A 20,036-nucleotide genomic window follows, 5' to 3' on the forward strand; every position below is an offset into this window, starting at 1 on the left:
CGAGCAAGACTCACCGGATCAGAATTCTGCTGCATTGCATAAATATTCAAGCATTATTGTGACCATCGCTTTTATAACTGTCCACATCTGCGCTACGTATATCGCCTACTCCATTGAAAATACTAAGGACTACCTTCACTTTGAAACTAAACTTATCCTATCCAAACTACAGAGGTTGCCACCTTCCATCATTGTTACTGCATGGATAGAGCGTCCAATGTTTGATTTATTCTATGTCTCCTGAAGAAGGCGGTTCACTGCCGAAACGCGCGTCGAGTTCTTATGCTCTTTTTTAATATCTGACGTACTACATGTATTTTTGTGTATAAATTTCATGTACTGATTATGAATTTTATGTTGTTTGATTATTAGAACTGTATGTAATTGAATCATTTTTTACTCTTATTATATGGTTTGACCTCGTGGTCACACACTATATGTTGTTTTTAAACAAATACTCATTAAAGATATATGTTTTATATAGACATTGTTAAATTCTTGATTTTTCCTCTTGATTACTGATCCATCCCGATTGTTCACAGTGTACACTTAGACGTCCTGGGATTTTCCTCACACTAGTTGTTACCCTGCCCTAGGAGTCTATATACTACCCAGGGGGTCCTTGTTGTCTTCACTTGCCTACTGCTCAAGGACAGAGGTCAAATGTCAGTTTGTCTTTTTTACTAATTGTTGCTCGTGTTCCTGGAAAATGGTGTTTACTTTTCCTTCTCTTTTTACAGTTAATGCTTTTTGTCAAGTGGGCTATTCCAAAAGAGTTGTGAAACAAAATACAGTAAAATGTCTGTTTTTTTTTCTCTAACACAACATTTGAACATATTGTAAATGAATTAGTACAATTAGATAAAAAATTATGAAATAACTGTTTTTTTTTAATTTAGAAGTGTGATGCAAACAAAGATTAAAATTGGAGGAAAACAAATGAGAACACCTTACTGTGCAAATTACAAATATTTGCAGAAACTTTATTTCCAAACATTGTACACTATATCGTTTTAAAACCACATGTCAGTGCAAATTCTATGGTAATTTCAATGTAAAATTTGCTGATTGCAAATAACAGCAGGCTGATACTTTATGCTTCTGTTATCTATTTATTAAAAGTGATAGGTTTTAAACATAATGTGAGAGACAATCCTGGCCAAGCCCTGATGGCAATGCAATTAATAAATTGAGGCAAGTCTGCATCTGCAGTCAAGTGTATCTTATATGTGTCTGGACCTTTATTCTATATGGAGCTAATGTTTAGTCTATTAAATCAAACAAAAGCTTTTCTGTTCAGCAGACATGCTGAACATGCGTATTTGAAGGTGCTCTTATATCTGATAAAGGAGAAAGTGGTGTCTCAGTGAATTAAAATACTTGCCCAGGATAACATAACTTGAAACCAGTTTATGGGTCAAGAGCATTATAATTAGGTTGAGTAGATTATTTAAGTCACTAGACCTGCGGGTCAACAACAACAACAACAATAAAACTTTTTTTCGGATATATTTCAATCCATAAAAGCACAAAAATTCATTAAACAATTCATAAATAAAATCACAGTTTCTGAAAAACAAATAGTACATGTTACATTAATGAGTAAGTAGACATGATCGTAGCTAAAGTGCAAAAGGTACAGAATTTACAACAGAATGCTTGAATTCATCATCCTTCAGAGGTATATAATCACTCGTCTAGGCACTTTCTTATTTTAACAGTCAATTTTAGAAATTCTATCACCTGAAGAACACTATCACTGTGCAAGAGCTGTAAGTACATAAGTGCGGGTCTTATTTGGTTAAAATTTAATTTCTTTAAAAGGGTGACAAGATAGCGTTTTCGGGGGTATTCATAAAACTTACATAAAAATATAAAATGCAGCATATCCTGTGGAGACTTCCCGTCACAGCCACAGGGCGCTGCAGTTTTATTAAAAATGTCCGACTTTGGTCTAATTAAAAGATGATGAAAGATATAAAACCTGAACCTCGTTAGCAGAAATTTTTCATGGGAAGTAAAGGAGCATGTTAGGTATAGTTCCATAGCATCACAAGATTTTAACATGACATATTTCCTAACACTTGGTTTCATGAGCTCAACTTCTTCTCTTTGGGCCATTCTACCCATGTAAAAAGCCCGCTTAATTGCTGCCACATCACCCTTTAAAATCTCACTCGGGTTTTCGAATAAATTTAGACATCCAAGCTTCAGAAAATGAGACCTCAAATATTTTAACCAGGGCACACACATTGAGTTTTCCTGAGATACAAGGTCTTTCACTATCAAGTGGGTTAACGGAATGTCTTGATTTAACCATAATTTTACCCAACATGTGAGTGGCCTTAGCCCAACAATATCGGATAGGTACTGACTACCCAGCTCTTCATGCACCGCCAGGGTTGATGTACTGGCTGGGACACAAAGCAAACGCTTTAAAAAGTTATTTTCAGTAACCTGTAGCTGTTCACTACTTACATAGCCCCATATCTCACTGCCATAAATTGCAGTAGCTATCGATTTAGCATTATAGAGTTCATCATGGCAGTATTTGGCTTTTTCCCCAGTTTGCTGGCAAAGTTAATGATAGAGGCATTTACCCTTGTCATTTCCCCCTTCTTTTTTGCCACATGTGGGGCCCAACTGAGCTTTGAGTCATATAAAACACCGAGATATGAGAATGTATGAGTGATGGGGATCAGGACATCATCTAGTTTAAAAATTAAATTCTTTTTAGATTGACGGCCAACATGCATTATATAAGATTTGGAACATAAAGTTGTTAAAAGCATTCAAAAGTGCCTGGAGACCCTTTTCCGTTCTCGAAATTAAAACCGCATCATCTGCGTATAAAAGTACAGGAATACCCCGCCTGCCTACTCTAGGGCAGTCTGATTTTACGTCCTGTAGTGCAGCATCTAAGTCGTTAATTTTTATTTATTTTTTTATTTTATTTAAGCTTATACCGCGCACAGCTACCCACAATGGGTTTCCCGGCGCTAGGGATAGACTGTAGAAGAAGGAGGCAGCTCCACCTGGCTAGAACCAAAGCAGACTATAGGGCGCGTTGAGTAAAAAGCAATGTCTTCAAGGCCTTGCGGAAGCGGAACAAATTTGTCTCTAGTTTTAAGTCCAGTGGGAGGGAGTTCCAATATTTGGGGCCCAGAGTAAAGAAGGAACGACCTCCCATTTTTATCAGCTTCCACCTTGGCATAGCGAAATTACCCATGTCCGATGACCTGAGTGGACGTAGAGGTCTGTAGGGTGTTATCAGCCTTTGGAGGTAGGCTGGGGCACTACCCTGTTCGACCTTGAACATATAGCATAATGCCTTGAATTTGATACGTTCAGGGATGCTCAACCAATGAAGGTCACGTAAGGCGGCCCTAGCTGAAGTGCGTCTGGGGATGTTTTTTAGCAGGCGCGCCGCCGCATTTTGCACTACCTGCAATACGTGCAAGGTGGCTTTATCTGCGCCCAAGTAAAGGATGTTGCCATAGTCCAGGCGAGATGTTACAAGTGCCTGGACTACGGTTCTGCGGGAGGCTAGTGGAAGCATCCACAAGATCTTATGGAGCCACCGCAGTATTGAAAAGCAGATGGCCGCTACCTTAGTGGCCTGTTGTTTCATAGTTAACCTGTCGTCAATAATGACACCCAGGTTGCGAACTGCGGTGGAAGGAGTAGGCGCAGTGCCCAGTTCAATGGGCCAATGGCGGGGACCCCAGAGATGTTTATTCCGGCCCAAGATGACCACCTCGGTCTTCTCCCCGTTCAGTTTGAGACAGTTTCTCCGCATCCAGTCAGCCACAAGAGTGAGGCCTGACTTGAGTGCGGAGATGTTGTTCTCGTCTCTCCCTGATAGGGAGAAGACAATCTGGGTGTCATCTGCGTAGGAAAACACGGTAAGCCCAACCTGTTCAACAATGGATGCCAAGGGTTTAACGTAAATGTTAAATAAAAGAGGACTAAGGATTGAGCCTTGGGGAACGCCTCGGGTAGATGGACAGATGGTGGAAGCTGCTTTAGGAGAGAACACTTGGAAACTTCGGTCATTGAGGAAAGACACCAGCCAGGCCAAAAAAAAATTAAAAAGAAATGGGGCCAGGATGCAACCCTGCCGCACACCCTTTTTAATGTTAAAATTACCCGTAGTTTCCCCGCTGGTTGAAAACCTAACGTTAGCTCTAGTAGTATCACTGTGCAAATCCACCAGAAAGTCCACAATCCCTTTGTCTACACCTTTCTCCCTCATGGTCTGTCACAGCCTTCCCCTGTTAACACAGTCGAAGGCTGATGACAGATCCATGAAGGCAAGGTGGACGGTTCCCTTCTGTGCAACCGTATATTTACTCAATATGAGAAACAGGTTGAGACACTATGCTATGGTGGAACGACCTTCACAAAAACCACATTGAGAATTTGACAGAATATTATTATCAGCTGTCCAACTTGTTAAACGCTGCAGTAGAATTCTCCCCATGATCTTGACCATAGAGTCTATTAATGATATTGGGCGATAGTAAAGAGGGCTACCCTTGTCACCTTTCTTGAAGACAGGGGCAATTGTTGACAATCCCCAGGACACGGGACAACCCAGTATAGCAGCTGCATTAAATACAGCTACCAGAATGGGTGCCCAAAAGCCTGGATCTGATTTATAAAGATCCGGTGGTATTCCATCAGGTCCGGGGGCTTTCTTTGCTGTAAGACCTTCTATGGCATCCAGTACCTCGTGTTTATCAAATTTAATATTGCCGCCCCTAACATAGGGATCAGCATCAACTGTTACCGGGTCAGCTGAATAATACAATTTTTTTAAATGAAGTTCCCACTCCTCCTTGGTAATGGAGCAGTCTAGTCCATAACCCGGTTCTTCTGCCAGGAAAGGTTTTTTAACTAGCACCCAGAATTTAGTGCTACAATTTAAGGTGGAGGGGTCAAGTATTTCATCCCAAGCCTCTCTTCTCAAAAACTCCTTGCGGGATGCAATGACAGCCTTATATTCCTTTCTGCACAGTTTTACATCCTCCTGATTCCTCGGGGTAGCTGACAGAGCAGACCTAAGTTTACGTGCAGCTTTAGTACAGTCGTGGCTAAACCACCTAGGACCCACTTTCCCCCCGTTCTTGTTAGGGACTAACAGTAAATTTGACACCTTCCCCGATATAAGTTTTGATAAGCAACTAGGACCTGCCTAGGATCTCCCCCCTCAAGAGTACAGTTTTTGATATCCTCTGTGCAACTTTCAACAATATTTTTATAGAGAATATCCGGGGAGACCATTGACCATTTGAGTCGCCTCCTCCCATCTGTTGTGCCCAGCCTACCTATGGTACTGCTCTGGTTTGCCTTTTTCACCCAGGGTCCTTTTAAACAGATTGTTAGAGGATTATGGTCACTAAATTCACTTAGGACAATGCTAAACGAATCTAGGAAGCTCTGCATTGTCAAAGAAACTAACATATGGTCTATGAAGGTGCCCCTACCGTGCCCTTTAAAAGTAGGAATATCAAAACATTTCAACAGGTCCCTAAGTGACATAGCCAATGAGAGGTCAAAGTTGTTCAGCAGGTCGTTACATAGTTCCCCCTCCATGTTCCATGTATAGACCTCCCATACGTTCACAGTGCAAGTCTGTTATGCATTTCTTCAGTGGGTCACCACAGGGGTGCACATTAAAATCCCCCAAGATCATAAGATTATGACCAAAATCTTTCGAAAAAGTAGAAACAAAAGAATTTAAAACAGAAATTTGATTAATGCCTGCACTATCATGAGTAGCATTATAAAAGTTCACTAAGCCAGACCAACAGTTTTCTCCATATAGTACTAGGCCCATCACTCCTGTGTGCTGTGACTCAATTCTACGCACCTTACATGATATTAAAATAGAAACAAAAATTACAAGTCCCCCCTTTGGCCTGCCTCTTATTGATGGTGTGGCTGGCACATAGAAGGCCTTGTACCCTTCCAGATGGAGTCACACCCCACCAACCAGGTTTCTTGTAAGCAGATGATCTTAAATTGCTTTATATAGCTAACCCAGTTTTCATCAGTCATTTTGGCAGCCAGGCCAGCAATATTTCATGAAACAACATGACATCCAGATGCTACAACCTGGGGGTTCTCTTTATGTGTCGATTCACCTGAGGTCACAGTACCCTGAGCCACAGGTACCTCCCGTCAATTGCACATCTCCAATCCAGACAGGACTTCATACCTGTTCTGTGTATTAACATTAGACCCATGCTGGTAGCGTCCAACACTATCAATCCTGTTATAAGTTTCATTCATACTACCAGAACCACAAGGATTAGTGATGTTATATATGAATTGTGCATCCATAACTGGCGTCTGTGGTTCAAACGCACGCCTGGTTAACCTTTGTTGGGGAGTGGGTTTGCATAAATGTGCATAAAAGTAGCCTAGTGGGCGCACACAAATACTATTCTCGTTATAAACTAGTGAGGAAGCTCTCAAAAGAACAGTTGCCACATGCTGGGGATGTAAGAACAGTTGCCACTGCGGGTCTAATAACATTTTTGGGATTTTTCGAGCCCCGAGAACTGCTTCTATAGGGGTTTAGTGCTTGACATACCAATTTAATAAAAGTATTTTTCTGAAAACATTTGCATTGCAGCACAAGTTTGTTCAGAAAGTTATTTACACTTCATTATGAAATTTCATTCTTGATTTGTAAATCCCCATTCAGCCAGTCTGTGCAACTTTTGGTCCGTCAGTGATGACTGCCAGTATTGAGAATCTCTCAAAAGAAAACCCACTTTCCACATTTATTTAATTTCTAAAAATAAGATGTAGATTGTTTTCTGTGTACAAAATTCAGTAATAATGGACAACTGGACACCTTAAAGATAACATATGTGAAATGCAACAATACTATACATAGCTCATGCTCACAAAGGAAGTTACCTATGCATTCCCTTGCTAACATTATCTTTTTTCCCCAAAAGGTTATATGAGGATATTTGAAATTCCAGCTGGTGCTAGACATTTGCTTATACAAGAAACGGATCATACAAAGCATCATTTGGGTAAGTTGTAATAAAATAAATGGTATGTTTTTTTACTGGAACTGAAAAGTGATTTGAACGCAACACATATGCAATAGATCTATATCTACCTGGCATTCAACAGTCACTAAAATTGAACTAGTAGCCCCCTGGGGCCAGATACATTGGGGATGCGTTGCCTGCAAGACTCAGTTCAGAGTATCGTAGGTGACTTGTATAAAGGAAGTGATACCTTGTTTCATAAACAGCAGCAGCAGAGGGCAGTGCTCTCGAGGCAGGAGTTGGACCAGGACACTTTGATCCGAAGATGGTGTCCTGCCGCTTGTCTTTGTCCTTGTGGGACAAGGCTCGCTGGATGACAAAGCTGCTCTGGATTGCTATTTGTGTCTGTGTCCTGTCACGCTGTCCTTCTACCCTTGTGCAAGGAATACCTCTGCAAGCTGTTTTGCTGTTCTTCATCTTGGTGCTCGTATGGAGGACAGCTCTTTTCGAAGAAGTATTGCATTGAGTGCATGGTCATATTGTATCATGTGGCCATACTGCAGAAGATCCGAAGAATGGCATTGTCATGTGCTTTTACATAAGTTATCCTGAGATCTTGTCTCTATTAAATTGCATAACATGCATTTACTCGCTCAGGGAATAGTTTTCTTTGTGGTATTGTGCCTAACAAAAAAACAACAGCTATTTTGTTTAGCTATGAAAGGCACTGGGCCAGTGCTTGCTCCAAACACCTTTTACTGCTGTATAATAAAAACAGGATTCAGGAGGTTCTAATATGTGACAAGAACATGTGTGCACATTAGCTGTGTGGAATGTTTTGTGCTGATAGTGTATTCTGTTGGTTGCTGCTTTGTTCTTATGAATGGGTATTGCAATATGATTTTGTTTTGTTGTACTATGGTTATTGTCTTCTGTTCTGTTGCTGACTTTGGATATGTCAAACAATACTGGTATATTTCCAGCCAAAAGCAGCACATGCCTTGAAAGTTCTGGTGACAAGCAACCGTTTACCACTATGTAAGGTAGTAAAATAGCATTGCTCCAGCTCTTCAGCTATTGAAACGAGGGGTCATCCCAAAACTGTGGCAGACACTGTGGGACCTATTCACAAAGGTAAATGTACATTTCAGTAAGTCTAAAGATGTAAATTTACTATCACACTTTTAAGTAACTACTACTTTTGGCTGTTGAACATTTCCAAGTATAAAGTTACTCAAGAGTATGTATTTATATTTCTGCACTCCATGAAACTAGAGTCAATAGAAACATCATATATGACTTTACAAACATATTTGAAGTTCCACACACTTGGCAGAGACCTCCCCAATCACAGCAGTGAGATACCATTTGTAAAGTATAGGAAAAACCTTTATAGTGTATTAAACTTAAAAAAATGATTGAAAAGATTTGTAAGTTAAATGTTGATGTAAATTAATTTCATATATATTTTACATTTAGAACACATTTTAAAAAGTGCTAGTGCACTAAGAGACAATGTTTAAATTTGGCTTTTAATCATATTAAATATTTTAAATATATTAAAATTATTTTTAATTAAAAAAAATCCCCTGAAAGTAAAATGTTTATATTTATTATATATCTAAATTTACTACACATTGTGTATGAAAATATTTTTATTTAAACATTTTCAAAATATTAAAACTACTTTTATTTTAAACTGAAAAGGATCATTAAGTAATTCTAAAATAAAATATGTATTTATAATTTATATTTTATTTTATTAACATTACTATCATTGTATATAAAAAGTTAAAATCACTTGAATCATTCATTAATTTAGTTTAACTTTATTTCCTATAAGGTTTTATTTTAAGTCCCTACCTACATTATTTTCTACTGAAGGGTGTTACAGTCCCTGTGAGTGGACAGGGTGGTACTAGACTTACTTCAGCCAGGGTATATTTGCAGTTGTTTCTGGACCCTTTTTGGCAGTGGTAGTTTTAGAAGTGCAGTTTGTGAATAGGAAGATGTCTTATTGAAACCAAGTATTCAATACAATGCAATTCAAGTGGAAGAAATATGGACGTGCCTTATCAAATAAAAATACAACAACTTTAGTCTGATGAAAAACACACCATCCAACAAACATTTTTTAGGATTTCACTACACATTTTAAGGGGCTGATTTACAACAGCAATTTTATCCAAGGGGATGTCACTGCTAGGTAGGTATTGACTGTGGCAGAGTAGGGCTCTCAGCATCACCTTAGGCCCTCCCACTCGTCTCTTACAATGACTACTTTGGAAAGCCCTTTCCATGGGTTAATATTGCGCAGTAAATCCCACCAAAACTCAATTAAAAATGGCATTTATTGGGCCATATTTAAAGAAATGCAGAACTACCTTCATACTGCGATCACAATGACTGCTACAGGTAATTGGTGTTACAGGATCCAACAAGGATAACACACTTAATTACATGGAAATCGTATTTCAAAGCAGTAAAATCTAGTATTCCAAAATGCAAATGGCTAATAAAATTCCTTGTTGATATGAACTGTAGGTCACATACAGTAAGGGCAACATTTTTATATGCACAAACGGAATGCAAGCAAGGAGACATCAACAACTTTAGCTACACAATTACAATTACAACTGTAAAAAGAGACTCCTTCATTTCAACATCTGTGCAATTTAAATTTATATCTAAAAAGTTCCATTTAGATGGCACAATAGATGCACTTTGAAATTATCAGTCAATACAATTGCAACTAATTACATGTGGTTGGCAAGCACCAATTTCAGCAATAAAACTACAAAAGTCCAAAATCAAATCCACTTAAAAATGTCCAAATGAACACATGTCAAAATGGAAAAACACACACAAAATTGTAGCTATTTCTCTGAATACAACAGGAACAAAAACATTGTTTATACAGTTTCGCGGTTGAGAAGATGAATATGAATTTTTATTTTGAACACCAATGTTTACTTTTTAGTATTTATACAAAACAATCACATATCCACTGTTCTGTTGCCTTCTCTTATTTCAGAGACTGGCTGTAAAACATTGGGCCATTCATTCACATGCTAAGCCCCATTCTCTTTTGGTTCCAGGCCATCGGCGGGCAGAGCTGTGTGTGTCATGGAATCTCTAGATCAATTTTTTACCAGCCAGGGAATCTATTTAAGATAGCCACAGCATTTGACACCATTTCGGTATGTCTAATTGTGAGACTGGTTCCTTCCTGTCAGCTGGTGTCTGATGTACCAGTAAAAAGTTTCATAAAATTTCAATGTAAATTTTTGGCTTAAAATATTGCCACTCTGAAAGAGAGAAAACAAGTTCTAGATTTCAATTCTCATCTCCCATTAGTATTATAGGTGACATGAATGTAAACATTTCAAGAATGTCATACTTCCACACAATTATTATTGGTTTGGACATATAGAGTGATTGGATTCTGTTTGCAGGGACAGAGGATTTAGACTTATGTTATTTGCCCAAAAATGAAGAGGTCTGACCTTGAGTGTACACTTACAGATATTGGGAACAGAAAACAGCATTTTCAAAGCCCTGAGCGTCTGTAGCTGACTCTACACAATAGTTAACTACAGAGGATTGGCAGAGGGGAATGGCCAAGATAAACCTGGGAAACTGTTAAAAAAATGCATTGAAAAAACTGAAATCAACATTAAAAATATCATAACATTAGGAATCTAAGGTAGAAGATGAAACGATTTCTCCAACCTGGATTTATTTTAACCTAGTCACCCTAAGACTAAACTAAGGTGGTCATTTATTTGTGGGGCAAAAGTGGCCCTTTTTCCCCACAAAGCCTTAGATTAGTGGGGCTGCCGCCGACCAAATTTGTGGTTTCCCTTCTAAACCTAGAGCTAGGGGAAGCATTGGGTTTTTGGCTGGGGTCCCTCCGTTACCTCCCTTCAAGATACCTTTGACATAATGGACCATCACCCACTGAACCATATGGTCATATAGACATTTGTCCCACTTTATTTAGCGCTTGGTGCCTTTCACTATATTTCACTGCCTGGGACCGCATGCATTCAGAAACACTGGAAACATTCTGAGAGAATTCCATGAACTCTGGAATGCTGTATGGTTTTGCTACTTTCGTAGGTTAGAGAATTCTGCTGTAACACAGAAAACTACAGCTGAAAACACTGTAACAAGTTTTAGCAACACAAAACTGAATCCTAGTTTAAATGATACTTTCTGAATATGAAGTAAATTTGATCTGATTAATTCTATTGGTAATACTCCCAGAAAGGTAATCCCAGTAATGCGAAGAAGGGATACTCAGAGTGGCTCTTGAATCTGGCATGTAAGACCAATTACAATCATTTTAATCATCTAGAATTTTTAATATTAGAATATACATGTCTTTTCCTTCATAATATTCTCTAGTAATTGCACACATAAAGTGATGTAAAGAGCTAGATAAAAAAGAACAGGGTGAAGTCGAGACAGCCACACTTCCATTTTCAGCATGTAGTGGTATAAACAGCTAATTTTGTTTTGCTTGTTTCCTACAATGTGGGTCAGATGTTCTAAAAAAGTGAATTAATATGTTTTTAAACCATATGTTTTACAGCTGTCAGCAGTCTGCTTTCCAGATGCTACTCTTATATTTGAAGCTTCTCCTGTCAGTTATTCATGTACCTTCTTACTTAAAAGCTTTATGTCTTTTCAAGTGGTCACAGCATTATGAATTACAAAATTCAGAGGCAGGCTTCTGTGAACAATACCAATGTCCAAACACATGCCTTACATTTCATTATCTATTGGCCAGCATTTGTGGTTTGCTGTTAGGTCACCTTATTGAATCCCCTTGAGTGCCTAGTGCTAAATTACAAGAGTTTCCTATTTCATTAATCGTTGGTTCAGGTCAGTTTATTGCATGTTAGTAAGAACTGCCTAATTATTTTCCTGTGCTCTATGAACAAATAAGGTACATTTATCGACACATATTACGTAATAGGATTCAGCTTTTCAAAATCCGTGGACACTGAAGCTCACAGATGGAATTTATCATCATGGAATAATAACCATACTCATTCACTTACATGCTTATGGTAAGAAATGGGAAAACTGGATCGCTTCCAACGAAAGAATAGATGGCAGCCCATTGGGAGCCTTGGGCTAGATGTACGGAAGTTATGAATAGCGATTTACTAATTGCGATTTTTTGAGAATTGCAATTAGGAAATCACTAATCCTAATGTTTGAAATTCTTTTGAGTTTCATTTGCGATTTGTAGTGAGTTGCACATAGACCTACCTCATGAATACTAATGTAGTAGGTCACAATTTGTGACCCACTATTATTTACTGCTATCACAGGGATGGTGGCTTGCTGGAATCTGTATTTGCTTTTAAATAAAGCAATTTTTAAAAAATTTTTAAACACAGCCTGTATTCCTTAAAGGAAAATGGATGCATTTACAAAAAGATAAATGAAACATTGAAGTTTACATTTTTAAGAGTAATCAGTGGTCCTTTGCACCACTACTTGTTCTTAAAAAATATTTTTGCAACCATTCTCAGAGTAGTGGTCCCATGGGGACCCCTTCCCATTTGGGAATGGGTTACCAACAACTTTCAATTAGGGGTAAATTGCAAATGTTTTGTGACTGCATTTTGGTCACAAAACATTTGTACATACAATTTCAATTCAGTATTAGGAAGGGACACCCTTAACATGACCCTTCCAAACACCGAATCGCAAAACCCAATTTGCAATTCAGTAACACGTTACTGAATCACAAATTGGGCTTTGTACATCACCAAAGGCATTTTTATGTTTGCAAACTTCTCAATTCATAGAATCAGTCATTTGCAAACGCAAAAATGCTTCATACATGTAGCCCCTAGTGAATCTCTGTAGGTATTCTCTAATATTCTGAATATATTTTCTTATCCAGTTTGGATGCTTAGATTTAATTGGAGTGATTTAGAAGAATGTGTTAAATCATAGTAATGTGCAAACACCACACATTAAAATAGGCGCTCAATATTTGTTTCCGGATGTTTACTCCAAATTCAGCTGTTTCAAGATGAAATAACGATAACAAGTGCCTCTTTTTTCAGCAACTCACACCATGTTTTATCAATTTGTACACTCCCTTCTTCTAATAGTCAGTGATACAATTTATCACAATCTTTGACTGAGGTCGTGTGATTTGCCCTCACTTTATAATTGGATCAAAAGCATGTCTAGAATCAAAATAGTATGCATCCAATTGTAATGCAGTGCTCAGGTTAAAAGAAAAACTATTGATAACAAGCATTGGTAAAGTCAATCGGTCTCTTAAACGTAAAATACTACTTTACCATTAAAGAGGATTTTAAATGACTATTCATTTGAATGTAAAAGCATGGCTTTTATCTGCTCCCTAAAGGAAGTTAGTACTTATTAAGTGTAATAATGTAACCCGCTGGTAGTGAATGGGAGAGAAGGGCACTTAACACGTCAGAACCTCATGTTCTACTTTGTAAATACAATGCACTCAACCCTGTGAGCCTTTATGGCCTTCCTTAGGAGTGACATAACTATTAAAAAGGCAGATTTAGACCTGGCCCAAGGTGTTTTTTTTGCAGGTTAAAATGGAAGTTTAAAACTGCAATACATGCTGCTGTAACATGCCTGTGAAATGTTTTGCAGTGCTACTTTAATGAGTGGCACAATGAGGGCTGCTGCCCACTAGTAGCATTTATTTTAGAGGCCCTGGGTAGATGTAGTACCATTAAATAACGATTTATGAGTAAATGTAATGTAATGTACTGAGCAGGTGTTTACCATACTTTCAAGGGAGAGCACTATTAGTTTATCAATGTTTAGTCCGAAAGCCAACAGAGATAGTTTCAGCTAAAGCAGGCAGAGAAAGGCAAAAAATGCAGTGTGACCCTGCTGAAAGAGCTAGGACCAACATCCTGTTTATATAGAAATTGTATTTAACACTACATGACACCTCTTTAACATCAGCATATAGACAAATATCCACAGGTGAATAATGTTTTGTAAGGAAGCTTTAGTTCTTCATAATTGTTTTGGGCAACAGTCCATTAAATTAATACACAACCTTTGTGAAACATATATCTGCAACTCACACTCGTTGTCTCTATCTTACTTCACTTAAGTACTGCTTGCACTTGAAACTTCACTGGTACTTAAAGTGTGCATCATTCAACTTTCACCATTCTGAATGAGACTGTTTTAAAAAAAATATTTTTGGATCCGCAGATTCAAAATGGAATCCGCAAATGCCAGGCAAGCTTCCCTGTCTTAATTACTTTTGGGCGGGCCCACTGAGCCCACACACAGCCCAGGGGACTGCCACCTCTCCCAGAGCTAATTCCATCAATGTGGAGGGCCTCGCAGACCCTCCCTGCCCCAGGAACCGCCACCTCCCCGGGACTAATTATAATAACATGGGGGATCTCTGGGACCCTCCTGCCCCGAGGACCGCCACCGCCCAAGGGCTAATTTCAATAATACATAATACCAGGGGGTTAGCAGACCCCCTCTCCTGGGGCTGCCATATTATCTCCCTCTAAGACAGATATTGTGGGGGGCAGCCCCGGTGACCACCACGTCCCTGGGGCACAAATGCAATAATTAAGGGGGTCCGTTGTGGACCACCAGCCCCAGGGACCACCTCTTCCTGGGGCAAAAGTGAACAAAGAACGGGGACTACCTGGCCCCCCTCCAGAAGCCCTACATGGCCGCCGGGACTGCCAACCCCCAGGGCTGGTTTCAGCAATGTCCAGGGTGCCCATCTATGGGATATTATAGTTTAATATATTATGTCCCCGCCATGCCATAGCAAACAGTGTGCTCCGCTTTGTCAAGCGAGAGAATGTTGCTCTTGCTTGCTCAAAGCAGAGCACTTTGCTTTTACACACAGGGAGCTGCATGTCAGGAGCTCCCTTTGTGTAAAAGCAGTTCCGGCTCCAGCAGGAGGTGGGCAGCTGGTAGACATCGCGCGGGCCTTCATGTTGCTCCCATGGCACTCCCAACAAAGTGACCTGGCACCATGGGATGAGGTCCCCGGAGCCGAAAATGGCCTTGGAGGGAGGCAGCTCAGCACCCCTCTCTTTAAATTATTTAAAAAATCAAAATAAAGGCCGGGTCGCGGGTGATAGGGTTCCCAAGGCCAAAATAGACCAGGAGGAAGGGCTGCATGGCCCCCCTCCCTTTTTTTTATAATACATATGTTTTAAAGTGTGAGGCCCCAAGGGATGGGGTCCACAGGCCCAAAATGGTCCATAGAACCCCCGGGGGCCACACACCTCCCTAGCTAAGATATACAATAAGAAATAAAAAAAATCTGACATCTCGCCGAAGCCCCCACATCCTTTCTCCACTACTCTGCAAATACGCCTCCTAATGCGCTGCTGGTTGGGTTATGATGTACCCTTGGCTGCTGAGGGTCCTTACCGACCAACAAGTGAGAGGTGGTTGGACCCTCCTTCCTCCACCACTCTGCAAATACACCTCTCAGCGCACTGCTTGTGGGGGGATGTGGTACCTTTGCCTCCTGAGGACATCAGTGTAGGAAGGTACATCCTGACTATGGTTGCCCCCAACTTTTTGCCCTGTGTTTTAGCTGGTTTTGGACATAGTCGACCTGGGACCCTGCCAATCAGGACCCCAGGCCTACTGCTCTCTCTTTAAAATGGATTCCATGTACCCTAGGTGCATTTCCAATTGGTACTGGGCCACCCTATCAGACCCTGTAACCCAGGGCAAGGGTGTACCCAGGGCCGCCAGGGGCTGCAGCATGTATTATGCCACCCCTGGCTGGCCGCCTAAATTTGACACAACTGGCTGCATGACAGCTGGGGCAAAGTCGTGTAATCACCCTTTGCTTTAGGTATAGTAGCTCTATATCTAACCCTACAATGGACACCCGAGTTCCTATCAGTCACTCCTATGGCAGCCCTTGACAATCCTGAAGGCAGAGTGCGTGGGCTCGTGTGAACTAAGGTTCTGGCCCGAGCCGAGCCCGGTTGCAGCTTGCGGAATCAAGACCCAATGGCTGTTCCATGATAACGCGTACCCCATCGGTAACTTCGGTGTCGCGTTATCAAGGCATGTCGAGTAAGGTGTCATACGAATCGGGATGCTGCCCCCTCACCAATTCTGGCGACGAGGTTAGCATTCCGCCCTTCTAGAGGGACACGACATGTACGTAACTGTGAACCCCGGTTAAAGTTAACTAAAGCCTCAGCTCCACAAAATGGATGCTGCCACCACAGACACGAGTCTGACCTCCTGCTGCTGGGAGTCCTTCCAGCGGGGAGAGCTTGGACAAAGGGTTTCCTGTCGAGGGCGGTGTTCGCACCGTCCCAGACAGGGTTTGTGTATTCTGGGTAGGTAGGGCTTTTGCGAAAAGGTGACTGCGGAGTGGCACCCCGGTGCTCACTACGCATCTGCCGGTCAGAACCAGTTCCAGGGGCGCCAGCCCTGGCCTGGGGAAAGTCCGGCAGGGGAGAGGGGTGTAACTACCTCCCTTCCTGGTCCCACCCTTAGGGCAGGACCTAGTCATGTACCCACCCCTTTCTTTAGAATAAAGGCCGGAGCGGGGACCCTTCCAAATTAGATCATCTTTGAATCAAGAACTACTTTCTACGAAAGGACACTCAAGACTCTTCTCAAGATTTCTCCCTTGTGACTAAGGAGTAGTCACCCTGCATCAGCGGGCACCATCTAAGAACTCTGCGGTTTGCTGCAAGTCCTTCCTCAAGGATCCGACGGCCCAGCTCGACGAGAACCGGCTTCCCTGGCACCTCTGACCTCTACCCACGTCATCAGCTCAGCTGTGATCTGTGGGTGCGACGAGTCCTCGAGGGACCGGCCATCATGAGAACCTGCACGCTCTTAAACCAGCACGACCATCGAAGCGATTCCCTGGTGAGTGCTCTTGGGTCCGAGAAGCCCCGACCCTGAGCCGCTCCAGCACCGAAGTGCAGTCTCCCAGCATCTCCACGATCTGCGTGGGGCCCTTCTGCTCGCTGCTCAGCACGTTGTCTGGTCACTAGCCGCTGGCTTGTGCCCTTCTGTGACGACATCCGACAATCAACACTGCTGGTCTGGTTGCTCCAGACTGGCCCTTGCTTCCATCTTTGCGAGAAGCACCCCGGACCCTCCTGGTCCACTCAAGACGCCATCTTAGGCCCACCACGTGGCCCTGAGATCTGCCAAGGCTTGTTGCCCCATCCTGGGCCCAGCGACGCCGACAGCATCATCCTTCGTGGGACAGCTCGCACCTCCGCCGTGGTCGCCGACAACGCCTCCTGGTCCGTGGGACTGCAGAGCCTAGCGTTGCCCACTCACCTGGTCGAGGTGACGGCCAACCGGTGCCATCCTGGTACCCTCTGACTACTGGCTAGTAGTACGAACTTGGTCCCCTCTGCTTTCAGGTATCAACAATCTCTGATCCAGGCTTGGATCTCTACGAACTATTCATCACTGGTCGCCGGCCAGCAACTCCTTTTCTTCCGGCTCCTGGCTCGTCAGCGAAGACCCCGACGCCTGTAAGACTTGTGCAGCCGCAGCCCTCGTGGCTAGGTAACTCGGCATTTCGGTGCCTGCATAGCCTCTTTACTCTAGGGTCCCGAGTCCCTCGCTTCCGACTTGCCTTATCGGGTCCGCCCGAGACCTTAAACTTTCCGTGTCCTCGGACACTTGTTTTAATTGTGCACTTGAAGTATTTTCCTAAGAGATTTGGTTTGTGCTTAGTACCCTGTCCTCATAAAGAGTCCAGGGCTGTTGTGAATTTTAATAAATATCCTGTTTATTTTCATAACACTTGTGTGGTGTCCTTTCACTGGGTGTTCAAGGGGTACATGTGTGGTAAACAGCTGGCTTAACGCGCCCTCTCGAGTCTTTAGCCTTAGACTGCTCGTATCCACGCTACTAGGATAGCTGGTCTATAGGTTGACTTACAACCAAACACCATAAGGGTCGTTGGAACGATACATAGCGGTCGCTAGAATAGCGAACGTTGCATATCGGGCCAACTTCTCACATTGGTGGCAGCGGTGGGATTTGAGCTTGCTGTTGTTTTACCACACGTATCCTAAGAATATCTTGTTGAAAGATCACATAAGTACTGTTACTACATATAACTAAAGCTTAGAATACTCTGAGTTCTACTGAACCAGCTGTTGTAGCTCCTCAAGGCTTAGCACACCTTGGCTGCAACTCTTAGCAAGGGATCAGTAGGCAAACACCTAGTGTAGGTAGGTGCATCACTTACACCACACTAGAAACAGTATGTCGGACAAAGGAGGAAACTCTGAGTCTCCCCTTGTGTCAGTTGACCCTCCACAGGTCATCCCTTCGAGATATACTGTGCTGAGCTTCAAGGAGTTAAGACAAGTGTGTCACTCCAGGAAGATCAAGCAGGGGTCTAACCCCACAACGTCCTTTCTGATTGGTCTCTTGGAGACTTATGATGCCAGAAAAGCTGAGACCCGTCTTAGCTCTTCTAATCCAGAAGGAGACATGCCTCCCCTCGAGGGAACCAGAGACGATCCTGACCTCATCCACCTCGCAACTGAGAACGAAGATGTGGAGGATGATGAGGATGAGGATCCCTCTGGGGATGAGGCAGATAAGGGACAGGTAGAAGTCGTCAGACTAAGCAGGTCCAACTTAAGCAAACATGATAGCGGTACTGGGGGACCCCTGGGGCCACTATCAGGTCAGCTTAACATTGGGAATGGACGAGCCCGATCTCTGTCAAGAGACTCTGGCAGATCCCTTCAAACCAATGGCTCTCGCAACTCTTCGCAAAGAGGGATGACGTCCCCTCAGCGGAGAGTGTACGAAGCTAAGGAAAGGGCAGCTAATCTGAGGATCGAAAGGGAAGAACTTGCCCTGGCCAAAGAAAGGCTTGCCTTTGCGAGAGAGCAACAGTTAAGTGGGGTAGTCCCCACTGGTGGCAGCAATGTACCTAGCAATAGGGAAAAGAGTTTCGACACGAAACACCTTGGTAAGATAGTGCCCCCCTTTAAACAAGGGGACGACATCCACAAATGGATTACTGCTTTGGAGAGGGCCTGCACGGTGCAAGGTGTTCCCCAGAGTCAGTGGGCAGCTATCTTGTGGCTCTCCTTTGAAGGTAAAGGAAGAGACAAGCTCCTCACCACAAGGGTGGAGGATGCGAACGATTACCAAGTCTTGAAAAATACACTCGTTGAAGGGTTCGGCCTAACCACTGAGCAGTACAGGGTGCTGTTCAGGGATACCCAGAAAACGCAGTCTCAAGATTGGTCTGACTTTGTTGATTGTGCCACTAAGGCTTTTGAAGGCTGGCTACTGGGTAGTAAGGTTACTGATTTTAAAGGATTGTATAATCTAATTATAAGGGAGCAAATCTTAAATAATTGTCAGAACCAGTTATTACACCAGCACCTGGTAGACTCTGATCTGACCTCTCCACAGGAATTGGGTAAGAGGGCAGACAAATGGGTCAGAACCAGGGTTAGGCCTAAAAACCAGGGTGGTGACCAGAAAAAGGAATCAACCAAGCCTCAAGAGAAGGGTGGGGATAAATCCACAGAGAAGACTTCCCAAGGGCCCCAAAACTCCAACAAGGGTGGTGGGTCCCAGAACACTCCTTCAGAACAGAAGAAACCTTATTGCCATACCTGTAAACAGGTGGGCCATTACAAAAGTGATGCCAAGTGCCCTAAAAATAGCAATAAGGAAAACATACCCCCAAGTAACACTCCCAGACCTCCTGTTACCACTAGTGGTAATCCCCCAGGTGGTGGGAGTGCCCCCAAGAATGTGGTGGGCATTACTTTGGGCCAGCAGGAGGACTATGGCCTAGCCAGGTTCCCTGACCACACTCTTGTCTGTGAGACTGGCATGGGGTTTGCCAACTTCACTACTGGACCCCACATTTTGGGAAAGTATAGACAAGAAGTTTTAGTGAATGGTCAGAAAGTTGAGGCATTCAGAGACACAGGGGCCAGCCTCACCATGGTGAGTGACCATCTGGTC

The 20,036-nt window shown here is 42.4% G+C and overlaps 1 protein-coding gene across 1 annotated transcript in view; it reads left to right on the forward strand.

Moving 5' to 3' along the window:
• ADAMTS2 (ADAM metallopeptidase with thrombospondin type 1 motif 2) overlaps window positions 1–20,036 on the forward strand; it is a 1,719,397-nt gene that overhangs the window by 1,484,813 nt on the left and 214,548 nt on the right. Inside the window, exon 15 of the mRNA XM_086931466.1 lies at window positions 6,975–7,055. Coding sequence (XP_086787592.1) covers window positions 6,975–7,055 — 81 coding nt within the window. The remainder of the gene's footprint in view (window positions 1–6,974; window positions 7,056–20,036) is intronic.

This window comes from Lissotriton vulgaris, chromosome 7 (genome assembly GCF_964263255.1).
Source record: "Lissotriton vulgaris chromosome 7, aLisVul1.2, whole genome shotgun sequence".
Lineage (NCBI taxonomy): Eukaryota > Metazoa > Chordata > Amphibia > Caudata > Salamandridae > Lissotriton > Lissotriton vulgaris.